Source organism: Durio zibethinus, chromosome 2 (genome assembly GCF_047325235.1).
Source record: "Durio zibethinus cultivar Kanyao isolate XHJ-2024 chromosome 2, ASM4732523v1, whole genome shotgun sequence".
Classification (NCBI taxonomy): Eukaryota; Viridiplantae; Streptophyta; class Magnoliopsida; order Malvales; family Malvaceae; genus Durio; species Durio zibethinus.
The window spans coordinates 14,379,225-14,400,767 of NC_143163.1; the positions used below are offsets into that span (position 1 = coordinate 14,379,225).

General features: G+C 27.3%; 1 protein-coding gene across 1 annotated transcript; it reads right to left on the bottom strand.

The window, feature by feature from the left end:
- Positions 1 to 15,769: 15,769 nt before the first annotated feature.
- On the bottom strand, positions 15,770 to 19,378 carry LOC111309326 (ethylene-responsive transcription factor ERF113-like). The gene is made up of 2 exons (XM_022908401.2): positions 18,581 to 19,378; positions 15,770 to 16,953 (listed from the first exon to the last, which is right to left on the bottom strand). Exons 1-2 carry the CDS (start codon positions 18,720 to 18,722, stop codon positions 16,388 to 16,390), a joined length of 708 nt encoding a protein of 235 aa, XP_022764136.2. The 5' UTR covers positions 18,723 to 19,378; the 3' UTR covers positions 15,770 to 16,387.
- Positions 19,379 to 21,543: the final 2,165 nt, after the last annotated feature.

Genomic DNA, 21,543 nt, shown 5'->3' on the forward strand with positions numbered 1-21,543 from the left:
TTTGCATCTCTTTATTGATCCAAATTGGTAACTTTTCCAATTTCATATTTGGTTAAAATAATAATCTAATTATAAAAAACTTTAATTACATATTCCAAACCATAATATGCAACTTACATGATCACAAAACCAATCACGAAAAGTTTCACTTTACAACTTTTGTATCTCATATGGCATAAGTTGAGAAGACCGATTATGCCTCTTAATAAATTGCATATGTTTTCTACATGAAAATTTTTTTTAGAAGATTATACAATATACTACTAAAGAAAATTATCAAGTATAATATTCATGTAGATAAGTGTTCTTACTTTATAAAAGAAGCAACGTCATCATAGTTAAATAGCACATATCGATGTGCTTGAACCAAAGTTATAGCATTAAAACCTTTACGTTTTAATGTTCCCAATAGTCTTCCTATAGTAGAAAGAATATATATTCCTTCTTTTACAAAAGGATTCTTATCTTCATTTCGGATGGGTTGATTAAAAATAGTTTCCATTCTATCAAAGTATCTTAAAGAAAAAGTTATGCAATCATTTGCTAAGTACCATTCTATAATTGAACCTTCAGTACAAGCTCTGTTGCACACATATAATTTAAGAGTAAGAAGAAACTTATATAAATGGAAGTTCAATAGAAACAATCATTGGCAAACATCCTAGTTGAAATTTAAGTATAAAAATTTATAACATTTAAGATATAGCTCTCAATAGGATACATCCATCGATAAATGATTGGACTGACAATTTTTGCTTCATTTGCCAAATTGATAACTAAATGTACCATTATTGTGAAAAAAGATGGAAAAAAAATCTTTTCCATTTCACATAAAATTGATACAACCCGAGACTCAAGTAATTAACTTATGTTCTTCGAGAACTTTAGAACAAAGTTCTTTAAAAAAGGTACACAAATCAATAAAAGCCAAGCACATCTTATCAGGTAAAGACCATCGTATTGCTATAGGAAAAAACTCTTGTTTTAAGAGATGAAAATCATAACTTTTGAGCCCTATTAGCTTCTGTTGTTTAGGTTGCACACAACGTGAGATATTTGAAAAGTATTCATCTAGAGTTTTCATTTCCTTGAGAATTTTTTTAAAAAAATTATTTTCAATTAATCTCATTTGATATGAAGCTTGAGGCAAGTATTAGGTGTTGTGCCAGGACAAGTTTTTAGATGAAGAACATTCTTTACACCCATTTCTACAAGGTCAAGTCATGCTTTGTAGTTATCCTTTAACTTCTCTTCTTGCCCAATCAATGTACCAAGCATGTTATCACGAACATTCTTTTCTACATACATCACATCAAGATTATGACGTAATAGAAGATATTTCCCATAAGGTAATGTGAACAAAATACTCTTCTTCTTTCATCACCCATCTTCATTACCAGTTAATTGTTTTAACTGTCTCAACACTTCTTTCTCGAATGGTGGTGAAATAGCATTTTTAAATTCTCGAGTCCCATTAAATGAGTTTTATCATTCTGAAACCTATGATTAGGTTGTAACCACCTACGATGGCACATGTAATAATACTTTTTACTATGTTGTAATCATTTAAATGTAGTATCAAATTCATAGTAAGAAAATGCATACTCTTCTCTAGTACTCTACCTAGATAAATTGGCATATGCAAAGAAGTCATTAATGGTCCAAATTAATGCTGCACGCAATTAAAAATTTTGATTTTTTGAGGCATCAAAAGTTTGAACACCAACTTCCTAAAGTTCTTGCAACTCTTCTACCAAAGATTGTATATATATATATATATATCTATATTGTTTTCAGGACCTTTTGGATTGGGAATAAATAGGGAAAGAATAAAGTTTGGCTATTTCATGCACATCAATAGAGGTAAGTTATAAGGTATCAATATAATAGGCTAAGTACTATGTGTCACATTCATAGTTTTGAAATGGTTAAAGCCATCAAAAGCTAATCCTTAGCGAATATTATGAGGATTAAAGGAAAACTCAAGATATCAAGAATCTAATTCTTCCTAAGCTAAAAAATTTGCAGGATTTCTTACACATCTATCCTTAGCATGCTCATAATAATGCCAAGTCATCAAGGGAGTAGTTTTTGAAGACATGAATAACCATTATAATCTTGGAATTAAAAGAAACCAACGTAAAATCTTAGTAGCTTTTCTCTTTTTTTCAGACACTATATCTTGGGGATCACTTTTTGCATCATTCAAGCTCTCTTTCCACCTAGAAATGCCACATTTTGAATATGTTTCTTCATTTGTCTTATCCTTCCAAAACAACATGCAATCATTGGGACAAACATGGATTTTTTTCATATCCCAAACTTGAGGCAGAAATAATTTTTTTTCAATTCTTGATAAGACCCTGGCAATATATTACCCTCTGATAGAGCAAGTTTCAAAACCTCTAATAATGTATTGAAAGATTTATTTATCCAACCATTAAAACACTTAATGTAAAACAAATAGATTACAAAGAAAAACTTTGTTAAGTTTTTGCAATTTGGATATAGTTTCTCCTTTGCATCTTTAAGTAAACTATAAAACTTATCACTATCAATTCTATGACCATGGTGTTGCTCTCCACTATTATCTCCAGCTTGTATATTACCCAAATCAACATTCATAGCTCTTTCAACCATCATATCATGTAATAAATTATGAATGTCAGGACCTAGCCCTATTTTTTCGTTATTAGTTGTTCCAATAGGTAAACATGCATCCTAGATCTCTTGTGAAATACCTATCGAACATATCCTTTAAGAAAACCATTACATATTATGTGATCAAATGCATCTCTCTTACAAACTCTAAATGTGTTGACACATTTAACACAAGGATACCAAAATTTTCCATCTTCGGATGATATTGTAAAGGCAAAGTTTAAAAAACTAGTGACTTATTTTATGTATTCTTCACTGGCTCTTGGCTTGAGATTTATCCATGCCTTATCCATAGAATGTAAGATGATTTGCCCTAGTTATAAATTATATTTAATTATCCAAAATGTATCATCTCTTAAAAAACTTAAAAATTAAAGTAAACTTAACAATAGCAATGAAAGTTATCTAAAAAGGTCAACTTAATTATTAGTAAGTAATTTATTTTATACAGACAACCAATCAAAGTTATCTAAATATCAAAGTTATTTGTTTTATAAGTCGACCTTTATGTCCCAATAGAAAAGACAACCATAAAAGCAAAGAGATTTCAAAGAAAAGCAATAATAATAAAGTAAAAAACTAGGATGAAAGGAAAGTACGGCACCATGTATATAAAATGATGAGAAATAGTTAATGTAATAATAATAATAAATATTCATGATTAAATGTATCATCTTTTACCAAAAAAATTTCAAAGAAAAGCAAACATTGAACTCAAAATACTATATAAATGTAAACATAAAAAACTAATTTCATAATAGTCAATAACAAATTTAAAAACAAATAGCATTTAAAACTTAAACGATCGATCATATTATGTCATTAGTTTAAAAACTTAAATCAAAACAATAGCATTTAATTTAAGCACTAAATAAAATTTAACTATGTAAACATAATGTCACATTTTCATTAAGAATAATATTTCAAACATACCTTTATAATTAAACTTATGTATTTTCAGGAAAAGCACAACCAAAATAAGAGATAGGCAAATGATAGAAAGAAAATAGCTCAAGATAAAAACAAGAAAGCTATAAATGTGAAATAAGGTTACTAATGTAGGGTTATTTGGGTTTGGGTTTTAGGAAAATAGGGAATATTTGAAATAACTCACAATTGCAAAAGAATAAAATCTGGGCAGATTGTAAAAACTATGTAGAAATGAGGGATTTTTGCAAGGAAAACAAAGTTTTAAAGCTTGAAAATTTAAAAAAAGACTTTAACTATAAAGTTGAAAAGATCAAAGGCGAGGGAAAATGAGATGAGATAAGCTTCAGGTGAGGTAGAGACTGAAAGACAAGGTACGGATGGTGGGAATAAAATTGTCACTACTTTTGTTTTAATAAGTCTAGATTTTTTTTTAAAGGTTTTCATGCCCAAGATGTGGGAGCATAAGTAAGGATGGTGGATTGTTAAGGTGTTTTTAGCTAGAAAATATCTTAAATAATCTTTAAAAAATCTTAGAATTTGGTTATTTAAGGTGTTTGTAGCCAAAAACACCTTGAATAATCTCCAAAAATTTTTATAGGGGATTATTGAAGGTGTTTTCTAAAAAAAATGCCTTCAATAATCTTTTATTTTTTATGAGGGGATTATTCATGGCATTTTAGCCCAGAAAATACCTTTAATAATCCCTTACAAAAAATTGAATGGGGTTATTGAAAGTGTTTTAGGCAAAAAATATCTCGAATAATCCTTCTTTAAATTTTTATGAAGGGATTACTCAATGCGTTTTTATCCAAAAACACCTTCAATAATCTCTTCTCATTTTTTTAGGGGATTATTCAAGGTTTTTTTGATCAAAAACACTTTGAATAATCCTCTTCAATTTTTATAAGGTAATTATTCAAGACATTTTTGTCCCAAAAATGCCTTGAATAATCTCTTACAAAAAATTGAGTGAGGTTATTGAAGGTATTTTTTGCCACAAATGTTTTCAATAATCCTCTTAAATTTTTATGAGTAGATTATTGAAGGTGTTTTTAGTCAAAAATGCATAGAATAATCCCTTCTAATTTTTTAGATTGGATTATTGAAGGCATTTTTGACTAAAAATGCTTTCAATAATCTTTTCTCTTTTTTTTTTTTTTGAGATTATTCAAGGTGTTTTTGTGAGAAAACACAAAAATGCCTTTAATAATCCTCTCTCATTTTTTTTTTTTTTGAGATTATTCAAGGTATTTTTGTGAGAAAACACCTTGAATAATCCTTTAGAAAAAATTGAATGGGTTTAGTTAAGGCATTTATGGCCAAATGCCTTGAATAATCCCTTTTAATTTTCATGAGAGGATTATTGAAGGTGTTTTTTACCAGAAAATACCTTGAATAATCTCTTACAAAATATTGAATGGGGTTATTTAAGGTATTTTGGGTTAAAAACATCTTGAATAATTCGTGGATTATTCAAGATATTTTTAGCCAAAAAGGTCAAAAACGCCTTTAATAATCTACGAATTATTCATTTAGAGGGGATTATTTAAGACATTTTTTTGTTAAAAACACCTTCAATAATTCTAACATTTTTTTTGGATTATTTAAGGCATTTTTGCCCAAAAAATGCCTTGAATATTCTCTTATAAAAAATTGAAGGTTTTTTTTTTTTTTTTTGTAAAATGCCTTTTGATCATTTTTAAAATTTATTCCCCTTTCTTGAACTTTGAAATCCCAAACTGCTAATATAGTGAATGATAAATATTATTTTATAAAATAATTTTACAAATAGCATGGAAAAATAATTATATGAATATAAATACTACTATGTAGATTATTTATAATATGACTTTTGATCTAGTATAATTTTAAAATTTTATGAAACCATATTAAAACTGAAATATTAATTGAAACCAAATTAATATAGTATTTAAATTTAAAAAATTTTTAGTCTAATATTTAATTATAAATTTATTAATTAATATAATACTTACAAATTTTATTTAAAACTTATTATCATTTAAAATTAATTATGTTACAAATTTTATTTATTAATAATTATAGTTTTTATCAAATTATAGTTTTTAAAAATTTTATTAGAGGAAAATATTATGAATTAATATTTTTTTGAGCTTATACTGACGCTTATTATAACCGCCAGTATATAATATATTTATACTAATGGATATTTATATACCGTCAGAAAAAGTTTATCTATACCAACGGTTTTACAAAGTGTTGGTATAGGCATTGTCTATACTGACAGTAACAAAAATCCATTAGTATAAATACTTTTTACTTACATAATTTAACTGTCAGTATAGATAAGTGTAAATATATAGCTTACTTATACTAACGGATAGTTATATACCATCAGAAAAAATTTATTTATAGTAACGATTGTATAAAATATTGGTAAAGGTAAGGTATATTCTTACGGTATTAAAAACCATCAATATAAATCTTTTTTATTGATGTAATTTTACTGTCAATATAATCAAACATCAGTATATGAAAATTTTCTTATAGTGATTGTGAATTCGAGGAAGCAAAATGATTTTTGGAGTGATTAGGTCTTCTTTTTCGCTCTTCTCTTGCTGGCGGCACTCAATGGGCAATCACCATATCTAATAGAAGTAAAAAGAAGACCTTAGCCTAATTAATTAAATAACCCTAGAAACCTCCGTTTAAAGGCTTACTGGGTCAAAAGCCTACACAATCACCAAACCACATTAACCTAATAAGGTATGTAAAGCCCATATTTGGTTGATCACATTAAATTAATTTGGTTCTCATGCAAGTCTCGTATTAGGATTAAATTCATTAATTGATTTTATTAAATTATTAAAATCATCAATTAATAGTAGTACATTTACGAAAAACTCTAACATGTTTGCAATATTTCTAAATTCACTTCAACAAAAAAATAGATAAATTTTTTTAAAGTTAAATTATTTCAAGATTTTGTTATTATTGTTAGCAAATTTTCTTAATTGGATTCTTATATATCTAATAGTTTTATCGCAAATTTAGTTTGATGGTTTAGTCATAAAAATATATAAGTGTTTATGGTTGTTATTGGTATCATATAATTTAATATATTTAAACTAAGCCCTCACTAGTTAAGATTATCTGTTTCATTATTGCTTACAGCGTTTTTATTTGATAAAAAAAAATCAATATCCTATAAGGTTTGATATATCTTGATTCGATATGAGCAATTTTATAAAAATCAATACCGAATCAAGTTGATTTGATCTTTTCTAGAAAATAGATATGAGTCAAAGGTAAATTTAAAATGTTTTGTCCCAAGTTATCTTGTGGTATATATAAAGTATATATTTTATTATCAATTTAATTTTATATCAATTTTTTAATAAAATAATGTTAATAGAGGTGCTTATGTAACACCAAAAATTTGTTTATTTCCTTTGGTATTTTTTGAATTTTTTAGATAAATTTATAACAAATTGAATCGATTGATAAAGATGATAAAATAACCAATCTAATAGATTTCTATCCGTTTCGATTTGATATGAGTATTTTTTTTTTTTTTGTAAAAATTGATATCAAATTAATTTAAGTTGATTTTTTTATAGAAATCAAGAATGAATCAAAAACGAATTTAAGATTTTTACTATAAGCTAATATGTGATATATATATAAAATTATATATTTTATTATCTATTAATTATATATATATTCATATGTTTTTTTATTGAAAACTTTGGTATTCCAATTACAAAAGAATTTAAATAAAATAATTTATTTTTTATAAAATATATTTTGTAAGAATAAAAAATCCATTTAAGTACTCATGTATCATCACATTTGATTTTTTTTTTACTTTTTATTTTTTAATTAAATAAAAATAATAAAAATTTTAATAAATAAAAATAATAAAATTTTTAATTCGTGACATCGCGCAATTATTCACTTAGTGACTTTAATCTTCAGTCGATATTCGTTTTTTACATTGTCATAATCATTTCATATTTAATATTTTAATGTTACTGCTACTAATGTAACGTGTGTCTTCTCAAACTGTCTTACTTTTTGTTTTTGTCCTTTCTTTCACGCATGTCCTCTGCAATCATCTCTATATGATTTACTTTTTCCCACCCTTTTCTGTACCGCACGATGAACAGAGAAATTTATATAGGCTATTAATGGATGATTATAGATATTGATTAAAAATATTTAATTATTATTTTAAATTTTTTTAATATTTTCTGTGTTACTTTTATCAAATAAAAAAAAATATGAATTAATTTTTAAATATCACTATAATAATGTAACTAAGCAAAGATTAACATTTCTCATTTATATTATACTTCTTTCATCTTAAATTGTTTGAGTATTTTTTATTTTTACAAAGTTTTAAAGAAAAATTTATTTTAAAAATATTTAATATTTAATATTAAATTTTAAATTTTTTATAAAATCAAAAATTTATAATTTTGTGTTAAAAAATAAAAAGTTATAAAAAATAATTTTAAAATATAAAAAATACAGATTTTCAATATTAAAAAAGGTAATTTTGAGACATCTAAAATATAAAAAAGTTGGAAAGAGTAAATGTTTGCTGACTTTTTCATAATGAAAAGGAAATAAAAATTTAATTTTAGAGATGTCAATGGTAAAATATGAAAAGGATAGAGTATTTTTTATCTTTATCTTTAGATTTTTATATTATGTTTATTTTTTTATGGATATTTTTGAATATTTTAAATTTATGTTTATTTTTATCTTTATAAATTTTTAATAAATATAAGTATTCATAGCTTTTAAAAAAAATTATTTTTTTAATTTTTATTTTGTATGTTTAAGTAATTCTTTATAAAATATAATAATATATATTTTTGAATAAAATATATTAATTTTAATTAATTTAAAATAATAATTTATATTATTTAATAAAAATTTATTTATTAAATATATATAAATATATATAAGGTATAAAATGGATCAAATATTATACTATCAATCCTCATTCTCTTTCTTAATAAAAATTTTAAATTATATTTATTTTTATCTCTATTTTATAATGTAATACATATTTTTATTTTTATTTAAATAAAAATTTAAATTTTTTATTAAATATAAATAAAATTGACACTCTTAACCAAACTTAGCCCAAAAAAAAAAGACTTTCCATCGAATCAGTAATCAGTAGAAAAAACGTAGACCAGGCTTTCATGTGCATGTGGGCAGGCAGATAGATCATATTGTACGACCTTTTTCTTTTTTTGTTCTTATGGGAGTAGCAACAAGGGGCTATGAGAGCCGAAGCCGCAAAAATTGACGTTGGGAAGCCGAAGCATGGTACGCCAAGTCACGATCCGGAAAATGCATGGCCCCCTCGCATGCAAAGAGAATATATCGCATACCATTAAAGCAGTATAATAATTAATTATAATTTAATATTTAAATAAATTTATAAAAAATTTATGTAAAATTTATATTTTTAAGTGATGTATTTTTATATAATTTTTTAATTAATTGATGATAAAGTTATAATAAAAAATGTAGATTATATGTTTCATGGCGTTGGGAAGAGGAGCGGCCCAGCACGTCATATTTCACGCGGCTTACGTTACGCTGGGCTTCTTATGTAGTTTCAAAAATTGGAAAAGAAAGAAGCTTCTGTTTTTGTAGGTTTGTGAGTTCTTTAGCTTTGAAGGATCAGGGGATGGCCTACCAGACTTTGCTTTCTGAGCAACTTGGCCTAGGCCCACTTGAGCTTCTGCATGCGTTTTGTTTAAAGGTCCATAATCATCATTACTGTGATCATTTCAAAAAGAGTTAATGTCTAACAATTTATTATTTATTCCTAAAATTGTTAGTTCTCAACCGAGACACGTAGCTGATGAAATGTTTTTAAATATTATAGTAATTAATAAATTTAAATTATATTCGATATATAAAATTATGATAAGATATAATAAATAACATTATAAATAAGATTAAATTGAATAATATTATTTTATTTTATATTTGATATATATAAGAATTAAAATAAAATAATTTATTTATTGATCAAAATTATATTTTCTCAAAATTTATACAATTCAAATTATTGATATAATTTTTAAAGATATAATATAATATGTAAGTTTAATATCATAGTTTAAAAATAATTTTTTTCACTTTGAGAGTACTGAATTATCTTATACCAAAAGGATAATAATTCTTATTATAATCTTATCTCTTTCAATTATATACAAATCAAACATAATATAAAATTATTATCATACTATTTTATTTATCATTCTATGCACCAAACATAACCTGATAATTTTAATATTATATTAGAGATTTAATATTTAAATATTATTTAAATATTTCAATATAATTCAAACATTAATCATGATCTTCTTTAAAAAAATGAAAGTTAATTTTCCGTTTTTAAGAAGTTGGATTTTATCTCAATCAATTATATTAGAACTCAAAGATTAAAAAAATTGGTAACAAATTATGTTAGAACTTAGTTTGAACTTTGAGCCCATGTTCCAACGCTTGCAAAGAACTCAAAGGTTTGAATTTGCTAGCCGCTATGTATTTATCATATTTAATAAAGTTAATATTATGATTTTTCTTAAATTATAATAAAATATTTATACGATCTTTGAATTTAAAAAATTTTTAATTTAATATTTGAATTATGAATTTATTAATTAATTTGATACACATCATAACATGATTAATTTTAAATGATAATGCGTGATAGACTAACAACTTTCAAATACTATATTAGTTAATATGTTTATAATTCATGTACCACATTAAATATTTTTAAAATTTAAGTATTATATTAAATACTTAACTATGATTTAAACATTATTCATGACATTAATCCTATTAATATTTATGTTAAAATAGGTTATCTTACATCTAATAAATACCCAATATCCTGTAGTTTTATATTCAAGTTGGGTCCTTCAACTTATTATCAATTGATTTTAAGTTAGATACTTAACATGATATCAGAGACAAGATTTTTTTTTGTTGCTCATTTTAAATCTACCTCGTGATAGGTAGCTTATATTTTCATCTACATGTGATGGAGGCTTGTTAAAATAGATTATCTCACATCTAATAAATATTCAATATCCTATAGTCTTATATTCAAGTTGAACCTCTTCACTTATTAATAATTAATTTTAAGTTGGATGTTTAACAATCTAATCCTCTTGAAGATTTCTTGAGAAAAGAATATCTATTCTTGTTTAATATTTTTAACCCAATTATAAAGGGAGGAGATTTATTTATTTTTATTAACTTAGGGTTCATTCTTTGTGAAAAGCATTAAAAATAAAATTTTGAATATACCCAATTAATGTGAGGAGCACATTTTTTAAATTACATGAAAAATCCAAACAAAACTCGAACATATTCGTGCCCTCATGATATTATATATGTATGGTAGAAAATAAGTTATAGTTTGAGAATTAAAAAAGAGAGAAGTATTAAAATTTGAATTATAATTAGTTATTATTTTTTAAAGATGATTATATAAATCAACCGGATTAAGTCTTAAATTTTTAATATATATTCACTTTCAATCGTTCATGATTGGCAAATGTGCTTTTCCCACTTTGGTAAATAGGAAAAACAAGACATGCATGGGTGGACAAAAACAAGTCACCGCCATTCATGTGGGAGGGAGTTTAAAAGGAATATTTAAGGTTGCAATAACATGGAAAAAAATAGGTAAAGTTTTTTTTTTTTTTCAAAAGTTAATTTTTTTTTCTAGTTCATGGATGAGGATGAAACTAATTATGGGATACTAATGGCATGTCTCGAGCGGTGAGTGAACATCATTGTTATGGCTTTTATTAAGAGATTATAGAAAATGTTATATCTCAACATTTTTATAGTAAAAATTTTGTCTAACTTGATCAATAAAATTTAATTTTAATATGTCATTTATAAATTAATTGATTTATGTATGATTTAATAGATTTTATTTTTAAACTTATTTAGTAATTATCTATCATATTAGGAAGTACAAATATTTAAAACAAAATTGATAAAACAAGTAGCATAAGTGAATATATATATATATATATATATATTTATGTCTATATGGCGGATAGCTTTTGATGAGGATTAATATGTGAGGTTGATTTGATGAAAATTAAAGCCAACATGCGGTAGGCGCCATCAATATATTCCATCTATAGTATAAATCTTTTAAAAATTGGCGAGACGTCCACTTTTGATTTTGATTGATAGTGCTCCTATTGATTGGAAAACATTACATGCGACCATGATTTTTTTTCACATGATTATAATCAAGAGGGCGTTGCCTTTTGATTATTATTGGTGGATCTTTTGTTGTAAAGATATTTATTACAGTTGGAACATTTTTTCTATGATCTCTCTCACAGATAGAAATATGTAATCTCTTTTGATTAAGAAAGAAGGAAAGAAAGATGCGGCGCCAATTGGAAATGTTAATGTTTGCCTCCATAAACACCCCACTTCCTTTTTGCCATGTTCACAACCTAAATTCTCAAAGTTGCTTTCAAAACTAAATTCCAAAGTAAGAAGCACGTTCATACTGCTATGCCATATATATATATATATATTTATAGCACTATAGATAATTTGCACACCCTACGGATCTAATAGTAAAGATTGAACGATTGAGTTGGTTAAATTGATGTTTATTATTATTTTTTATTTTTATTATATATATGTATATGTATAAAAATTTGATATGCACAACCGATATGATTAGAGCAAAAAATACAACAAACAAATGTAAATCGTATAAAAAAAGTACGAAAGAGTATAAAATATAATTAATTTTATACCGATGTAAATCCATCTAATATATATTACTAAGCTTTTTTTCTTTTTTTTCACTCTGTCAAATTTGGTAGGCCCTTAATAAAGCTTCCATGTCTATCCAACTTATTCCAACCAATTAATATGAAGTCAAAGAATAAATATGAAAGATCGATTGCCTAATTTGCTAATTCCCATAGCTTATTCGTCAATTCCAGACTACCGTTAAATTTCATGAAGCTTCGAGGGGCTAGCTGGCTGAAGTCAACTACTGCACAATGTGCTGCTGGAGTTTATAATTGAGACGGAAATTGATTAGTACTACTTTATTTCTACTAGAAATTGTGACTACAATACTACTTTTATGAATTTAATTATTTAATTAATATTATAATATTATAACTACATAACAAATTAATAATAATTTATCAACATGCCAAGAATCATGCATGCAACCGACTGTTTCAAAAAGGGTATATATAATAATCTATTAATTTCTTAGTTCCACTTGATTTGCGAATCTCATTATGGTCACGGATGCATGGTTAATGGTGCTCAAATAGTTTTATAATGACGTGTTGACCCTCTAGAGAATATATTAATTGGATGTAAAGACTGCCGCCATAGCTTTTAAGGTTAAAATTTTTGAAAATAGTGACTTAAATTTGATTTATTTGAAATTAGTTAGATATTATTCGATAGATAAAAAACTTTACAAAAAAAGAAGTCTAAGAGAAAATGAATTTTTGATAGGAGAATTCTAAGAGAAAAATAATTTTTGCTAGGTAAGTTAATACACATATAAATAGGTGAAGTCTTTACTGAATTAGGTATTAGAAAAAAGATATAAGAAAAGTATAAAATTTTATGGGATAGACACTTCATAAGACTACTGAAGATTTATGTATTATGAGTATGTATGTTTGTATGTTTGTGAGTGAATTAGGGGAGATTAAGATGGTCCACATACGTATGATACATAAGTGCATATTGATAAGTGTTTGTTTGGGTTAAGAATACTCGATAGACTAGAAAAGATTAAGAGGGTATATAGGTATTGGTTATGAGTGTTTGATTTGATTGTATATTTATAATTCTCTAAAACCAATGGATCTTGTTTCTTGTCCATGAACGTAGGTCAGTTAGATTGAATTATGTTAAATTATTATCTTTTATGTAATTGATTAATTATTTGATTATGCTTTTGCTAGCTTGATTAGATAGGTGTTTTTTTGCTTAACAGTATATCAGAGCATGCTTCGAGCCATGGGAAAAGGTAAGTCCATAAGAGTTCTACTTAAGAAAGAAGTTCGAGTTCATGTTTTGAATATTAATTTGCATGAAGCATGAAGACACATAAAAGAAGGTGATTGTAAGACTTTCATTGTAAGTGTTGCAAAGCATGTCTAGCATTAAGATTGATGATTGATGAAATTTGAGTTAATGTGGAGATTGTTAAGAATAGTGACTCAAATTCAATAACAGATTTGTTTGAGATTAGTTAGATATTACTTGATGGATAAAAAGACTTGCAGAAAAAGAATTTTAAGAGGAAAGGAATTTTTTATAGAAGAATTCTAAGAGTAAAAAAAATTCTTGATAAGTAAGTTAGTATGCTTATAAATAAGTAAAGTCTTTACAGGGTTAGGTATGAAAAAAAAATGTAAGAGAGTTGAAGGGTTTTATGGGATAGATACCTCATAAGACTATCGACAATTTACGTCTTATGGGTGTACATATTTATATATTTGTGAGTAGACTATAGGAGACTGAAATGGTCTATATAGGTATGATGTATGAGTGCATATGAATATGTATTTGTTTGTGTTAAAAGGGCGTATATGAGTATGTGTTTATTTGGATTAAAAATACTTTATAGGATTAAAGGAGATTCAAAGGGTTATGGGTATTGGTTTTGAGTGTTTGATTTGATTGTATGTTCATAATTCTTTACAACAAGTGAATCTTATTTTTTATCCCTGGATGTAAGTTAGTTGGACCGAACCATGTTAAATTATTGTCTCTTTGTTTATGAAAAAGTGATGGTCTGATAATGAGTGAGGAATGTCCGCCTTTCTACTAAAGAGGATATATTGAACTCATAATTCATTAGATACTTTTTATGAATGTCAACTAAGTATCGTAAGTAAATTAGTCCCGATTGTTCAATCATTTGATAACCAGAGTCATTCTTTGATAAAAGATCACAGAGTCGACTCAATAAAATTTGATCAATCCCTTTTTTTGTCATTAAGGTGGATAGCCGAACCAAGACTTCTTTTTTTTTTTCTCATCAATCAACTTACTGTTCATGACCCAGGATTCTATTTTATCATCAATCCAATCGCTGTTCATGTTTTGTCTTTTTGCTATTAATGAATAGATCTTTTTACTTGTATGACTTAGATGTCTCGTATTTATCAAAAAAAGGATTTGATTGATGGGATTTGGTATGAGATTTATGAGATCAACCATATCGATGAGATTGAAATTCAAATATTTCATCTTAGAAAGTACACCCATGTTGCTGTCAAAAGCAAACCTTTATATTTTTTTCAGAGAATATACTAATTGTTCCAAAAGAACTCGAAGAAGATTCGTTAACCAGAAAAAATTCAGTTTAGATGTAGGATACCTAGCCAGAAGTTTTCGCAACTCAATCATGTATGATGAAATCATAAAAGATTTGACCTTTTCGAACTCTGTCTCTAACTCACTGTAGGCTCGAGAAAACAAGCGAAGATATGTATAAATGAGATATCCAGCAACAAGAAGGAAAAGGATTGAACAGAGGAACTCTTAAACATTTGGCGATCTCAAATGTGTCGATATCAATGGTAACTCATTATTTCGAGGAATCATTTCTTCAAACAGAAGAAAATTATATAAACACTTACTCGAAATCTCACTTATCAGATTCCATTGTGGAAGACACAATTTTGTGTTATTGATTGATTGTCTAATTATGCTTCCGCTGATTTGATTGGATAAAAACTTTTTGCCTAACAAAATAAATGGAACCATAAGACTTATTTATAATTGAAGTTGTGAATTAATTTGGATAAATGAAATAAAAAATTTAAAATTTTATTAAACAGATTGCAAGATTGTTTGCTACTTAGAATTTATTAGAATGTGTAGTGTACATTCTAAATTTCAAGAAACTAATTAGTTAACTAATTTATCTTTTGAAAACTGGAATAATGAAAGAGTAAAATTAGACAAGGTGTACTGTTAAATATAGATAATCGCATGATTTATCAAATCAAAAAAGTGATACAAGGCAGACCTCCAATACTGCGAAGTACATTAATTCACAACTTACATTGTCATTACCATATAATTTTCATACGAATCAGGATATCTGTATAGAACTGATTAATTAGAAATAATTGACAATGACATTATTAATTAATAAAAGCAAACTCATCTCTAGCTAGCTTACATCAAAAGATCAGCTAACATATGCTCAATTGTTCATCCAATCTTCCCATTTAAGGTGGAAAACCAGAAAAACAAGGAAAAGATGAGAGAATATATTTACATATGAGTGTGAAACTAGAAGGCTATAAGGAGTATGGTAGGCAAGAGTTCCCATTCGCCAAAAACTACTTGGAAGGTGACCTTTCCCTAGTTGCTTCTTCTGATCAAACTTAATATATAGGCCTCAAGTTTAGTAAAACAACAATAGAAGCAAAAAAAAAAAAAAATCACAAAACTTGAAATTTAATGTGCTCAAGGAAGATGAATTATGCACTTGCGACTCATTATTCTTACTTCTGAATTACAGTACCGTATATGATTCTTTCTTTTGCAAACATTGCCACCTATTGGAATCATGTATGGGAAAGTAAGAGCATAAAAGGTGTGGAAGCGAGGGGCTTGGAAGTGAGAAAGGGGAGTGCTTATGGCATTATCCTTTTTCCTGGCTAATCAAGTGGTACCACATAGTAGAATTTTCATTGACCTCTTGATATAGAACTTGAAAGGCTACTATTCTCTACTCGCTTCTGTTACTTGGATCAAAGTCCTTGCCAGATTGGTCCGGATAATCAGAACCAGATGAGCTCCCATACTTGGTTGAAAATCTTGTCAGGTCTTGGTGGTAGTGCTGTGATGGGATGGTGGATGATGCTGACATTGAAGGAAATTGAGGAGATAAAGGTTCTTGATTGAAGAGATTTGAAGTGTAATAGGAGATATCAGCATCATTATTACTTGAAAGTAGTTGTGCATATTGAAACAAGTGGGGATATGAATCCTGAGACCATGATGAAGGGGCAACTACTGGAGTAGGATTTTGTTCAGAACGGACCGTGCTTGAATCTCCAGGACCCGTTAAAGAGCTTACCTCCGTATTCCCTTGAACTCGATCAGGGAAATTTAGTTTTGCCTTGGTGCCTCTGAACTTGAGCGCAGCTCTATCATATGCAAGGGCCGCATCTTCAGCTGTATCAAAAGTGCCAAGCCACACTCGGGCTGCTTTTTTTGGGTCACGAATTTCGGCTGCCCATTTGCCCCATGGCCTTTGTCTCACTCCTCTGTAATGTCTTCTCCTTGTATTTACTTCACATACCGAAAGGCAATGAATGAGGACATGACATGAAATATATTTACATGCCACCAGATTATAAATGTCAACAACTTTACTTATCGCTTCTCATCCTTCATGTAGCAAATATATAAACAATGTAAAATTTGGCCTAGTTTATGGAGTAAGAAAAATGAATTAACTAGCACATTAAATTTGATGAGTGCACAAAAATTAATATTTCAATATATACAAATACAAGGGTTTTGCATCGTATTGCATGCAATCAGGACACAAGGGGAAGAAAGAAGTGGTTGGGGCATTAGGCAGTGCTCTATTTAGAACCATATATATATATATATATATACATATTAATAACAAAATGTGAACGAAAGTAGTTTTATGTCCTAACTTGGTGACCAAAGTTTGTTTCCTTAATTTCATCGTTGTAAAGCCTTAGGAAAAAAAAGTAAAAGAAAAAAGAAAAATTAGTTTGTTTTTTAATACTTAGTAAAGAAGAAAGTGCAATTCTGATCAATGGTTTCTCACTATACTTTCGGCAAATGTATTGAAAAATAAGTACAGATGCATGCAAATGATGACGGTTTAATGTATTTTATTTCACTGCTTTCCTTCTTCCAATTAACTAACAAGTTTAAACAAGCATTTCAACTTAAATCCAAAACAGATACTAGTAGTGTTGTAGCACCACAAGAAACTTAAAATCGAGTTTACTACGCATATAGTTTTAGCTTTAGTGGCATTTAAAGCGTCCATTGTCGAGGCCATAAGTCCAAGGAGTAATGAAGAAATTAGTGGGAATTGGGAAAGAAACTTGAAACCCAAATCTTTTGGTAGAATAAGTTACTGTCCTATACTAGAAATCCCATTAGTCATTTTCAAAGTTAGGCACAATTTAGTAGGAAACAATGTAAGATTGGAAATGTAAATATAATTAGTTCCTTGGTCAAAGAAGAAAATAAAATGGAATGAAAGCATATCCCACGTAGTAGACCCCGGCCCTTTTTGTTTCTTTCTTTTATTTTGTTTTTCAAGGATTTTGACAATCGAAAATTCTCATAGCTTTATCCAGTAGTAAATGGGTATGCTATTCGACAAGATAACAGGAATTATGATTACCGCTACAATCCAATAAACAAATTTTTTTTTGGGGAGGGGGGGTGTTTGGTGATGTGGAAAAATTTTAGGGAAAAAGCATGGAAGAATGTCTTGTGTAAATCAGTACAGTAGAAACATTTATTTTATAGGAAGATGGTGGGAGAGAGAAGAGTGAAGAGAGAGGCTTCTTTACGGAAAGTAGCTAGTTGATACTGATAGCCCTGGATTCATTGAACTTGACTAACCCTAGAGACTTCCTTATTTCCATTTCCCTCTCTCTCTCTCTCTCTGAAGAGGAAGATAGAGATAGATCACGACTGCTACGACCAAACAAAGTTAATATCAGAAAGACAGACAAAAATAAGATGCACAAGCAGCTGAAAAACGTTGACAATCCATCTTTAACAAGTGGTATCTCACACCACACGTAACTTTAACTGTTTGCTTACAGATCATACAACCCTAGTTGCTGCCTACCTACCTTATTACCCATCAAATTTAATTAATAGATCAACCTTATCATAGTCAAAGATATATAGGTACCTTGATCTTGAACCGCTGGTTGAGGAGGTTCAGGGTCTTGTTTCACCGCAGATTGTACAGATGAGGGAGCCGATGATTGTTGGAAACTATGCTGCTCGTCGCTTCCCATGACTTGAGTAAGAGCTGTAACCATGGCTGTCATATCCGCGGATTCAGGCCAAGAAGTTGCAGCTGCTGCAAAGTCATCGCGTCCTTTGCTTTCCTCCTCTGATGCTTCGGGTGGAAGCGGCCGTTTTCCATGCCTTCGATCCACCTTTTATTTTTCTCAAAAGATTTTCAAAACCAAATAAATACTAATAATACCACTACATAAAATGCTTAGCTAGCTAGCTGCCACAATAATGCATACGAATGGAGAGATGTTGGGGAGATTAAGATAGGAACCGCTCATAGAGTTTGGGATTGTGGGTGTAATTTCGATTAAAATGTACAAAGGAATGGGGGATGGAGGAAATTGGAAGAGGAAACTAGGGTTTTTATTGGACAGTCTTTTGGAGTTTTACTTTATCTCCTTTGCCATGTTTCCAACCTTTCTTTTTTGTACTATTTTTTTTTGAGATATAGATTATTAGAAAAACAATTAAATAAATAAACAAAGTTTGTAACACTATTAGACCAAATGCTCCTCCACTCCTGAGTTACTACAACTTGGGGAAAAAAAAAGAAATTTTAACAGAAAAATGAAAAAAAATAAAATTAAAGGGATCCTGGATAATGATGTATATAAAGGCAACCCAAAGGTGCACATGTTTCTCAAGTGCACGAAGTATCTTACATTGGTTATCAGCATGTGGTTGCGATGAAAGATATATCAATGCATCTTTTATAAGCTATTAGAAAAATGCCCACGTATTGTCACGGCTATTTTTTTATTATATTTATTTATCATATATATATTTTTACAAAATTTATTTAATAAAAAATAAAAAAATGAAAATGTCATGTTAATATCTTAATTAACCTTTCTTTCATAAGATTTATATAACAAAAAGAATAAATAAAAAATAAATAAAATGTTGGAAATGAGAAAAATAAAAAAAGGAAAAAAAGAAAAAAAACTCACAAGTTCTTGACATCTCATACCGAATTTAAAATATTAATTTTTTAAATTAAAATAAAAGTAATTTTATCAATACAATATACGTATATGCATAAAATTAACTAAATAATAAAATATATATTTTATATATCACAAACTAGGTAAAGACAAAACATTCTAAATATGCGTATAACTTGAGTTCTTTTTCCTTAAAAGAACTTGATCCTTCTCAAGTCAATTTTGATTTAAAAATTTGTCTCTTATCAGATTCAAACAGATCAAAACTCATAAATATCGATTGTTTTGGCATCTTTATCACTTGATACTTTTTGTTGCAAAATTAATATAATTAAAAAAAATACTAAAATGCAAAACAAAAAAAATAAAAAAGATTGTCACGTTAACACCTACATTGTTATTTTTTTTCACAAAATTACTTTAATAAAAAAATAAAAATGAAAAAAAATAAACAAAAACAAAAACAAAGACAACAACATAGCACTTCGTCTTAAAAGGGTTTTTAAACTAAACAAGAAGAAAAAAAATGAGTAAAAACATTAAAAATTTTAAAAATATTTATTAAATATATAAATATAATAAAAAAAGCATAAAAGAAAAAAAATGTAAATATGTGACATACCATTATATCAAATGGATCTCACACAAAAAGAATTAAAATCTAAAAAAATATTTATTAAAAAAATTTAAAAATAAATTTAAAAAGAAAATTTTGGTATAAAATGGGCATACAAAAAAATTTAAATCTTAAAAAATATTAAATATTAAAAAAATAAAAAGTTATAAAAGAAATTTTAAAAAATGAAAAACCAAAAAAAAAAAAAAAAGGCAAATGAGGAGTGCCAGGTGACACCTAAAAATTAGTAAAATTTAAAGTATAGATTGAATGATTAGAGTTTAATTTTTATGATTTTAATTACAAAATAAAAATAAAAATAAAAATATAGTAAAAGAAATCTCACATATATATCATTTAAAATGATGATGTACTTTACAATTTTGTAAATATGTACTTTACAATGTTGTAAATAATTGTTCTTTATGCTTTCCATTTTGTAGCTAACAATTAGAAGGAGAAACCATATTCTTTTTGTTCATTATTTCTAGGCATATTACATTAGAAGGATAAGGCATATACTAAGCAACAGTTTAAAGTGAACATATTCAGAATGAAAAAAAAATGCCCATGTATTATATATTTTCTATCAGTTTGGTACTTAAAGAAATAAAGTTATTAGTTTAACACTTCAACTTTCATTCTGCCATCCATTTTGATACGTATGACTAACACCGTTAGCCCACTAATTGATGTGGCATGGACATCAAATAAAATATTGACACATGTCAAAAAGTCTAATAAACATCACATCATTAGTAGCCACATCAGCATTAAAACAAAATTATTAGCTTTTTAAGTGAGATGGTGATCCAAAAGGGAGGTGAATTGGATTTTTTCAAGTTCTTCCCAAACAACGATTTCAAAATAATTGAATGAAAAATTAAAATTAATATCACAATATGATGCAAATGAAAATAATTAATATATCTAGAAGTAAATATAATCAACAATGCAAATAAAGAGATAGGGATAAAAAAATCAAATACAAAGATTTATAAAAGTTCAGTCTTTCTCTACAAGGCACCTATATCCTCTCTTTTTGATTGTCCATATCAAGGCTTTAATCCATTAATTGAAGAAAAACTCTTACAAAATACAAACCTATCTTGTGCTAAATCTTTATATTTGTCCTAAGCCTTAGATAGCAACCTATACCCTTATAATATCAAGAAGATACCTCACATTTTGCTTACAATATAACTAAAATAATTTTTGCAAACTAAAATACCTTTCAAAGTTGAGTGTTTGCCTAATGAAGTACAAAGAAATTTGATGAATGAACAACAC